Here is an 11,409-nt window from a genome sequence, read left to right as displayed (position 1 = left end):
GGAGGACATCGGAAACAACATCCAAGCTGCAAACAAACTGCCATTGCATATTTTTGTAGGCTGCCTTTAAATCGGACAACCAAATGCCTCCTATTTCTTATATTCCGTTTCTATCCCACAGCTTATCTTTGAATGAATTACCCAAACTTTTTGCCAGCCCAAGTTTACAAATTATAAAGGCCTTTTTAACATTAACTATTTTCCAAGTTAAACCCGGAGGGTAAACTCCACCATGTGCAGGCATTTCATTGGCTGAATAATGAACACTGTTGCTGTTACCATATGCTTATAGTGGATTTTTAGGCTAAACTCCAAGCAAACAGCTCAACTGTGTATGTAACTGTTTTACCTATCAAATAATTTGTACTTCTGTCCCTGTTTCCAGGGCATACACAATCGGCAACTGCTGCAGAATTCTGCTGTAAAGGGAGGCAGAGCCCTGACACCTTGACACCCTGGGACCACAGGAAGCTTATAGAATGGCAGAACTCAGAACAGCAACATTGGACCAGTGAGTGGTGGAATCTAAGGGCAACAGTACTGGATATGTGGCATGCAACCCATATTTTATCTTTGAACCCTAACTGAATTTGGGCTTTAGGTCTTTACATATATTGCCAGCACCTTTAAACAAAATATGTGTTTCTTTTTACCAAGCATGTCAGATACCTAGCCTGATTTTTTTTCAAGCATTAATTATTTATTGTAGTAAATGGTTAAGGTGCACGCAGGAGGATGGTTGCAATTGGAAACACTTAACCCCAGGCTCCCAAGGATCCCAAAAACATACTATGGACCTGATTTTTCAAAGGAATATAGACTATTCACATAGCAAAATGAACTATACGCTTGCAAGGGATATATCACGTGCAATGGTTCTCATCCGATATTCGACTCAGGGCTCATATGGGTTGAGAATCTTGAGTGTGTACAGCGCTATTCATCCATCCTCTGAACGACCACCCCGGCACATCCAAGGATGATGGAGGACAAATTATCTTAATGGAAGTGAAGTGGGAGAGAGCACAGTGGGGTGCCGCTCCTTCATTCTCCCCCTCTCCATAGATCAAAATGGTGCAGTATGTACGCTCATTCATGCACTGTGCAGTGGTTTGTTGTTGGAAAGGATCGTGAAAGATTCTTTCCAATACCAATTATTGCACATGTGTACATAGCCTTAGTAAAGGAGATGAAGCTCTGCTGATTTCAACCATCCAATCATTTGCATGAAAAACTATTTTGTTAGATTTCCTTGCACATGATTGGGAATTCTTTACAAAGAGAATTATCACTGCATGCACTAAGTGAAGTTAATTTCCAAGCAAGGTAACTCACCTTGGTAAGTACGGAGCCTAAATCCCGTTAGTAAATCAGCCCCTATGGCTCTGAGTTTGGACAGACAGCCTCCTATATTGTTCTTCTATCTCTAGTTTATTTGATAGACCAAGGCTCCTTTTTTTGACCATTGAGTAACCTAAATCTTCTGTGTTCTTGTGGTATTAGTGTACACATATCTGTATTGTTACGGCACAGCCTTCTGTGTGTCTTTAGCCATTCTTCAGCCTGGAAATAATATGGTGCTCTTGTAGCCCTGAAATATTGCTAAATGTCCCCATACTGCCCAGGGAATCCCTCGGGTAACTGTAATGACTGCAATGTATTTTGCCCAGTGCCTTTGTTTCAAGGTAATCATGCATTATTAATTAGGACAGTTAGCACTTGTGAACCACAATTAAAGCTTAACTATAAGTAAAAAAATATATATATATATATATATGAGAGCTACTTTACCGGTCAAATAATATGGGTTTTGGTCAAGTTTTAGGATTTACACAGGTATTCTTCATAGTATTGGTGTCAAGCAAGTGGACCTGACTGTTCCTTATTGCAGCTGTGATTTTTCCTTCTATCAGCGTGCTACTTACCTTGCATCAAAGCTAATTAGTTCCTTCTCCTCCTGCTATGAGCTCTGCTGTACACGCTACATGTAGAGGCTACCAGCATATCAAATTTAAGAACTTGCATTAAAAAAATAATTTATTGAGATTTTAATACCTGTAAAGCTATAAATACCTGTAAAGCTGCCTTTCTCTGTGCCTTTTATTTCTTTATCCAGAAGCTGAATCTGTGATGCAGAAATCCAAACAGCTAAGCAATCAGCATTTTTAGAAGAAGGTTGGCAATGCCCCACACCCCCTGTGCCGGTTTTGTTCCAACAAACTGGCATCAAGCAAAACCAAAACATTATTGTTGGGTGAAATTAACTTATAGCTGAGAATGTACAATCTGCATGATCTGCAATAGACTAAATATATTAATTATCCAGAAATGATTTTTTTTTTTGCACTTGGCAAACATCTGCTATAATAAGATGTGTGAATTAGCCAGAACTTGTCTGAAATGTCTGTTTAATAATATTTATAGTGAGATCACCGCAATGTAAAAAAATAGCTAGCCTGATAAAAATCACATTTACTAAATGTAATCTTTTAAAGTATAAAAAATGTAATGACCACATTGGGCCTGATGTAATAAAACTTTCCAAGGCTGGAGAAGATACACTTTCTTCAGTGAAGCTGGGTGATCCAGCTAACCTGGGTTGGATTTCTATTGCTATTTGCTAGCAAATGTTTTCAATCCTGGACTAGATTCATTTCAGGTTTGCTGGATCACCCAGGTACACTGATTAAAGTGTATCTTCCCCAGCCTAGGAGAGCTTTATTAAATAGGGCCCATTAATGGGGAATAAGTAGCATGCTGATATGACCAATCAGAATTAGGTTTACTGTAGCTAATTCTGTGGCAGATACATGTGATTGGCTGATGAAGCACCCAACTTTCTATTAGTTACTTTTTTGCCAACTTTATACACAAAGTTGATCCAGAGAAAGGTAACAAACATAAATTGTAACCTATGTGTTTCAAATAGTTTATTCCTTGAAGGTTGGAAAGCATTGTAAAGATCCCAGAATGCAAAGAGCAAGGCTAATTTTATGGTAAAACAAACTGGGCAATGGTCCAGTGCCCCCACGCTCTCCCATGTCCCAAATGACAGAATGGCAGGGAGGTGCCAGGAGCTGGAATATTGTGCATTTGTGGCCCCCACTTTATATATGTCTACAACTGTCCCTGGCCATGGGTGAAATATAAAACTTGCTGAAACATGGTTGGAGTATCCTATAACACCCAGAAAAATTATATAATGATAATTAACTAGGAAGTTGAGCTGGCAATGTCTACCAATTGCCCGCTCTGCATAAACATGAAACAATGGTCCAAATACACCAAGGAGTGTGTTCATAAGCTGGGAAGATCCAACCCAGTCAATCAGGTTTTCCCATAACATTGACCAAGTAACTTTTGTCTGCAGAGATTGCACACTGCCCATAGAAATCACCATCTCCTAATCTAACATTAAAGATCTGGGCTGAATATTAGTAGTTTCTAGTCCATGTAGTGTGCCCCATGCAATACAACTGGGATCTGAGGATAAAGGGTCGTCTGTAAGACATTGGCATGCCTTGTGTTAAAACAACCGATTCAAATAAATGGGCTGCCAACACAGCAGAATGGACAAAAATGGCGCATCAAAGCACCAACACATGCAATGTGTGTAAGCATGCATTGCAATAGTTGCATCAATGAAAGCTGTGAATAAATAATATTACATCCTTGTCAAATAGTCCAAAGCAAACCAATCAGAACAAATTAAGGTTCATTTTACAGCTGAAAGGGAGATATTAATTTATTTGTACTCTGTATTTACAACTTTCATAGAACACATGCACATTCAATATGGTAGTGGAGGAAAATTTGCTTTCCAACAGTTCAGTATTTGGTGCTTGCATGGCCAGGCACCTTTCCCATAGTGGGGAGGGTGTTCCAGAACTACAAGAACCCTCCGCTCTATACTATATAGATGAGTCGGGGGGAGTTATGTAACCCAAATCAGAAACAAGCAGCTAAGGGTGACATCGTTGCACCTCGATTGAATAAGTGAAGTGTTGTCACCTTGGGACAGAAAGTGTGTTACTGGGAAGAAACAAATGTACAGAAAACAAATAAAGTCACTAGGGACTAGTACAATGTTCATGGACTTAGACACATGCCTTAACCTTGTGTTACCAAAACTTTCAGTCTTGGATAGAGTCACAAAGTGGTCTGTTAGATTTGGTACCAAATTACCGGTGCTACAGGTTTAGGTTCAGACTTGGGGATCAAGCAATCCTATACAGCCCCCTCACATCATAGCGCTGGTTCCTAAAGAACTAACATCTGCAGATTTGACAATGGAAGGCTACAGGCTACAGGATAAAAGGATACACTTTTATCAGTGAAGCTGGGTGATCCACCAAACTTGGAATGGATCTGGTCCAGGATTTAAAACATTTGCTATCAGTTGCCTTTCAAGAAATCTATTCCAGGTTTGCTGAATCACCCAGCAGAGCTTTAATAAATCAGGCCCATTCTCTTTGGGGCTGCCATGGGAAGAAAGTACATGCAGTGTATATCAAATCGCAGTAGTTCATTGGCATGAGGAAGCAGTAACCACACCGCAACCCCATGGCCAGTGTGAGCCTAAATCCTCAAGCTAACCCCTCTTTGTTCTTACACTGACACTCATATGAGTAAATGTAACCCCGTTTGCATACTCACCTCTCTTGTACTGGGCTCTGTAGACAAACCTTTCTGCACTAAAGTACCTGGCACAGAAAATTCATGCGTCATTCATAAAAAATCTGAAAATGAGTATGACCCTGACCCTGGAAAGGAAATTTAGCTGACCTTATGGCTTACATGACATCTACAGCTCAAATGTGAACTACAGAGCTCCTTAAATTTTCCTATGGACCATGGATCAATACTTTGGTGACACCAGCATTATAGTAGCCCCATGGTGGTTTCCCTATAGGTCAGAGTTTCTCAACCAGGGTTCCTGCAGAGGCTGCTAGGGGTTCCTTGAGCAATGAGCACTTTGGACCTCTCAGGTCAGTTTAATTGATACTAATGATTTTTTGGCTATCTGTAAAGGTGACTAACAAGGTAAGAGGTATTCTTCCCACAGAATACCATATTATGCATATATATTAATATATATATATATATATATATATATGGCAGCCATGTAGCCAAACAGCCAAGCTAAGAGCTAAACCCTGGCTTTCCAACCTGTACCACACTCAGAAGAACGTCTCCCCCCATAGGTTACAGACACCAAAAGAATGAAGTTCCCTGCCCCACATGGACACAAGATAAAAAAAATCAGGATATTTTTCAGGACTGTTAGTGTTAAATTTAAATTTGGGTACTATATTAATCCCAGGGTGTACACCCTGATCAACAAGTCCATTGTCTTTTGATAGAGCATGCTGGAATTTATAGTTCCCAGCAGCTGGAAAGGCTCTGAGTTGCTGACTCTTTTCTTATATCCCATGCCCGTCCTTCGGAGAGGAGGGGGCATTACACCAGAGCGCACAACGTGAAGTCACTCCATAGATAACATCTTCTTGCTATCTCATGCACAGCTCATTGTTTGGAGCATATGACATTTCACAATTTAAAACAGATCAACTTGCATTGCTTTATTGTAATTCTATATGTTATTTCCACGTTGTCACAGAGGATAATACGTCAGCCACCAGCATGCCAAGATTCTTTACAATAATGTGAATGCATATAGAATGCAATGGAAAGTAAGCAATTAGGCCCAGAATATTACATGGCGCAGATTGGAAATGTGTGCAAAATTATCGACATTGTGTGTATTATATCACATATGTTCCCATAGATAAGACCCTATTATATTGAAGAAAAAATTATTCTCTCATCAATTACCCATATAAAGTTTTCAAAATCCATAATGATCACTCCTACAAATATTCTAAGGAATCCTTAGATAAAAGGTCCAGGTATTTTTGAGTAATAAGGTAGTAAGGTAGAAAAATGTTACATTTCACATGTAATAATGAATGGAAGATATGACTGGTAGTAATGTATGGTAGACATTAGATAAGCAGTTACATAGACAGATAGATAATTAGATAGATAGATAGATAGATAGATAGATAGATAGATAGATAGATAGATAGATAGATAGATAGATAGACAGATAAATGGATGGATAGATAATAACACACCTATAAAGGACCTATAAGAAGTAAGAAGAAGGTATTTACTTAGCAAAATAAATTAACAGTCCACAAGGGAATTTCTCCTAGTTTAGTGAATGAGATGAAGCTCTGCTGACTTTAACCATTCAATCACTTGCAAGCCAAAATCACGTTCCTCTATATACATTGCACGTGATTGGATAAAAGTAAATGTCCCCCCATGCAAACAGAAGTCACCAGCACTCCAAAGTACAGCAATGAGTATGTGCTTTATTCTAAAGGCACTGTTACAACATGTTGAAAAGCCAACTTTCAAGGTCCGTTCTTCAAGGCAAAAGCATACAGAACATTACATAATAAACTAAGTAAAAGTTGCCTTGCCAGGTAATAATTCATTTCGCTAAGTATACAGCTTATATTTCTTAATAAATCAGCCTCATAGATCACAAAAATGTTTACAATGCTATAGATTGTGTGACAATAATGTTGTTCTGTTACTTATGTATAGGGAGCATTGACCCAGTCTGTATCTGGTGCAGAACAACATTTGTAGATGTGGAACTGCTATTTAAACTATTTATATTAAAAGATTAAAGAAATATTTAGGGAATGCTGAGAGAGAGATAATATGTTGGCGCTTTATATCACATATGTTCCTCATATGTTATCACAAAGGATAAGTCAGACCTCTGTAAGACCTACTTTCTCGTTTCGCTCCACATTCTCTATTCCATACATGATGGATACATGGTGTTTCAGAGGTCTAACCATTTCTCCATGAGTCCAAAATAGTGATGTGATTTTTTTAATATTATCATTATAGTCTGCAACCTATGGCTGTCACCAAAAAGAACAAAGATGCTATTGAACATTTTTAGCATTTTCCCATCATTTTGTCACTCGCTAGTTCCCAGTTGATGTCATTTTAAATCAACCGCAGCAAAATCAATACAAGGATTTAGCTCTGTGTTTGCAAAGGCTTTGAAATGATGACTTTTACATCAACAGAAGATAAACCAAATATATATAGGAGCAGAGAAAAGTTGCTCATAGTAACTGATCTGATATCTTGTGGTTTTCCTACAGAAGCTGAAATATGATTGGTTGCTTAGAAGAATCATTTCACTTTTGCTCCAGGGTACTTTACCCCTAGTTTGGAATGAATAATCTCACTACCCTAACATTAACCCTCACCCCCTCCACCTAATTCCAATCATTTAAAAGGATACAATGTATAATACATGGAAATGTTTTTTTTACTATCTCTAAACCAATTAGATGAATCTGTAATAAGGTATATAAAGCTGCAGGTAATTATGTATCTAGATAATTAGGAGATCTGTTATGTAAAGTGTTTAGTGACACAACAGCCACAGTGCATGGCAATTCCACAGCAATTTTAATATAGAAGAGGTATTATGTCACAGGTTGGTTCCATCTCCAGTAGACTCAGGTGGGAATGGAGCATAAAAAGCCCATAAAACACACCCTCTATGAATAAAAATAAACCTAACCACCTCCTATTATAAATGGATGTGCAATGGTGCAACTGAACATGCATGCTTTTAAAGTGAATGTTTCACCCATTAAGACAGATCATGGTCGAGTAACATTGAAAATCTCTTAAGTTTTTAAATCCTTTCTGATTTTGCTGAGTAAACAACACAAACAAGTTTATGACTGTAGCTCCTTTTCCCATTCTGAATTTTAGTTTCCACTATAAAAGTAATTCAGAAAATGTTTCAGTAACTTTGTGCTGCTTTATCTTCTTAAGCAAATTACCCCCAAATAAAAGGGCATTTTTGTATTGCCATTAAAATATCCTATTCCCAATTCATATTTTAAATATATTATCTAAAACTTTAAAATTAAAAATTAAATTTCCCAATATTGGTATTTTATTACCTAAATAGCAGATCACTTGAAGAAATATTGTATATACTGCAAACAAGTCCTTTACTTATCTCATACATTACAAATCAGATAAATAGTTCCATAAAAATAAATAAAATGCGTGCAAAGGTAACACAAAAAAAATTGGACTTTTCAAATGTTTCCTATTTATGACCAATCAGCTTTATAACAAACAGTTTACTAGCATGCAGGAAGTTTGTATTACTTTCCATTATGGAATCATTTCCCTTATTCTTCTATGTGACTTCCAGAAATATATGTCATAGATCAGAATTTATGATCAGTAGGAATGGGATATGTGCCAGTCCCAAAAATATACCCTGAGCTATCATACTGGGGCTTCCATAGCTACCAGAGATTACTGATCTAATAAAACCTAAAGTGTTAGAAAAGGGCCAAACAACATGTTGATAATAAATGAGTTAACAATATCCAGGGAACATTATTAGAAACTTCAAAGAGATATCTGTTTGCAAGATAAAAGTTGTTATAATTAGGACAGTATTCAGCTTGATTTCTTGTCCATTGATTGCAGAATTTTAGCAACTGTCAGCCTATTAAACAGGAATAAAACAACTAACTGCACAGTGGTGAGGATATAGACTGCGGATTGTAGAGATATTAGCACTTTTTGACTGTTCCATTTTTGCACACACTTATTATTTTGGTGTTTTTTTGAGATATAATATAAATATATAGAGAGATAATATATAGGTAGATAAATAAATGGTGGGATTGTAATAGAAAGATAATAAATGGAGGGGTAAGTAGATAGAAAGAGAAATAGAAAGTGAGAGAAAAAAAGGATAGATAGATAGATAGATAGATAGATAGATAGATAGATAGATAGAAGTACAGCGCTGTGTAATATGTTGGCGCTATATAAAACTTGTTTATTATTAATATTATTAATAATAATAATAATAATAATAATAGAAATAATAATCAATGGAGGAAGAGAGAGAGAGGGAGAGTGAGAGAGATAATAATTGATAGTAGATAGATAGATAGATAGATAGATAGATAGATAGATAGATAGATAGAGGGATAGATAGATATCTGGATCAAAGAGCCAAAGAAGGAGATGAATGGGGAACAATAGACAAATAAATGGTGGGATTGCAATAGAAAGATAACAAATGGAGGGGTAAGTAAATAGAAAGTGAAATAGAAAGGAAGAGATAGATAGATAGATAGATAGATAGATAGATAGATAGATAGATAGATAGACAGAGGTGATAGAAGGGGAAGAAAGGATAAATAAACAGACTTTACAAATAGAAAGGGAGAGAGGAAGAGAAAAAATGAACTTATAGCTACATCAATGGATAGATCTAGAAATGTATATAGATGATATGGATAGATATAGACAATATATAGATAAATTATATGATATGGATAGATATAGATAATATATAGATAAATAAGATGATATGATATAAATAGGATGCTATTGATGGATATAGACAATACATAGATAGATAAGATGATTTGGATATAGACAATATATAGATAAATAAGATGATATGATATAAATAAGATGATATGGATATAGACAATATATAGATAAATCATGAAATAGATAATGTGAGTATTCCTCTGTACACCTCCTATGTGTGCCCCATGCTCTTACCTGGTTATTCTTGCACAGATCTGCCCACATGCTGGTGCCATCCCCACCCCTCATCAGGACATGTTAGGTGAAGAAGTAGATGCCAGGGATGGAGCAGGTGAACTTGCCGGTGGTCGGGTCATAGTGATTGCCCAAATTGGTGACCACATCGTCAAACTTGAGCAACTCATAGCCCTCATGCTGCCTCTTGAGCCCGGCATAGAAGGCGATCTTGGGCACGGTGGTGTAGGTGGCAGCGCTGATGGCACCGGCTGCATTCAAGCCGGGAGTACCAGGCGGTCCTGGCAAACCGGGTCTCCCCGGCTCTCCTTTATCCCCCGGTGGTCCCATAGGTCCAGGAGGTCCCGGTTCTCCCGGTGGTCCCCTTGGGCCAGCCTTCCCTGGCCGGCCAGGTTCCCCTTTGGCTCCTTGGATGAAGGTTGGTAAGGACTGAAGAAGGCTGTGTTCCCGCACCGTCTCCGCCGTGGCAGTGCTGGGTGGTTTGGTGCCATAGGGATCGCACACCATGCGGCAGGTGCCCAGCATTTCGTAGTGGGCTGAAGTCCCGGCTGAGTTGACCAGAACCGGGATGAGGATGACCAATAGGAGGACCATGACCACCCCCAGGGCACCGGCTGCCACCAGCCTTTTCCGGGCCACCAGCCGGCTCAGAGCTGGCCGTTCCTCCTGTCTGCTTTTCGACGAAATCTTGAAGCCTTTTTGGGCACCACCAGCGAATTGGGAAAGCAAAGATTTGGGTTGACACCTGGAGAAGCTTCCTGAGCCCCTCTATGGCCGGAGGTGCTGGAGATCTTCTGATGGACCTCAGGTTCTGACTCCTGCCAGGTGGCCCCGGTGTCTCTTCACCAACTTTGTGGTCTCTCCCTTGGGGTGGTCTCTTAATGGCTTGCAAGGAGGCAGTCTCTTTCTTCTTAATTCTTCTTAATGGTGGTGCACTCAGCTCAGAGATCTCTCATCCCTTCTCATGAGCTGATTTAAGCATCAAAGACAAAGCTGGAGATATCTCACCCACCTCCAAAAACCTGAACCCCACGTGCAATCTACAGCTCAGCACCTCCCAGCACCCCCACACTGCTCAGGATAGCCAGACACTTCGGGGGTTGCAATGAACTTTCCTGCTTTCCTTCTCTAAGCTGTCAGGAGGTGAGCAGAGTGCAGGATGGGGAGGGCTAGCAGAGGATCCCAGTGTTAGCAAGCCTAGCAGCGACACACAGGGCTTTCCTGTAATCCTCCCATTCTAATACAGCGCAGATACCCAGATACACCTGTACATCAAACACCTGGCAGGGGCCAAATCCACAGAGATCCCAGCATAGCCACCCCAGGGACATCCAGCTGCATCATTCATGCCAAGGGTTCTCTACAAACCGAATTATTCAAAAAGGGAAAAAAGGAAGAAAGTGCAATTCACCCCTAGCAACCAGCCAGAAAAAATGTACAGCACTTCATTTATCATCATTACTGCTACTTGTCTGGTGTAACTTGGAATATAAGCAATGCATAAGATTAGAGTCATACAGGAAATAATGTGACATGGTGTACTGTGTGAAACAATATTATATGTTTGATTTGTATTTATGATTCGTAATTATATATAATAATATAAAACAAATACAACAATGTTTTATATAATATATTATATTATATTTACATTTTAGCCAATCTCTTTCTCTCTCTCCCGACCCCCTCCCCCCCTCTCTATCTCTCCCTCTTTATCTACCTCTCTCCCCCTCTCTATTTTTCCCTCTCTCT

At 38.9% G+C, this 11,409-nt stretch overlaps 1 protein-coding gene across 1 annotated transcript in view; it reads right to left on the bottom strand.

Moving 5' to 3' along the window:
- Nucleotides 1-10,874, bottom strand: part of C1QL3 (complement C1q like 3) — a 30,825-nt gene extending 19,951 nt beyond the window's left edge. The window contains 1 exon segment of the mRNA XM_072412784.1: nt 9,658-10,874. Within this exon segment, the coding sequence (XP_072268885.1) occupies nt 9,658-10,251 (594 nt within the window). The 5' untranslated portion in view covers nt 10,252-10,874.
- Between the last annotated feature and the right edge of the window lie 535 nt (nt 10,875-11,409).

The sequence above is a fragment of the Pyxicephalus adspersus genome, chromosome 5 (assembly GCF_032062135.1).
Source record: "Pyxicephalus adspersus chromosome 5, UCB_Pads_2.0, whole genome shotgun sequence".
NCBI lineage: Eukaryota > Metazoa > Chordata > Amphibia > Anura > Pyxicephalidae > Pyxicephalus > Pyxicephalus adspersus.
This window is presented reverse-complemented; position numbering and strand designations above follow the sequence as displayed.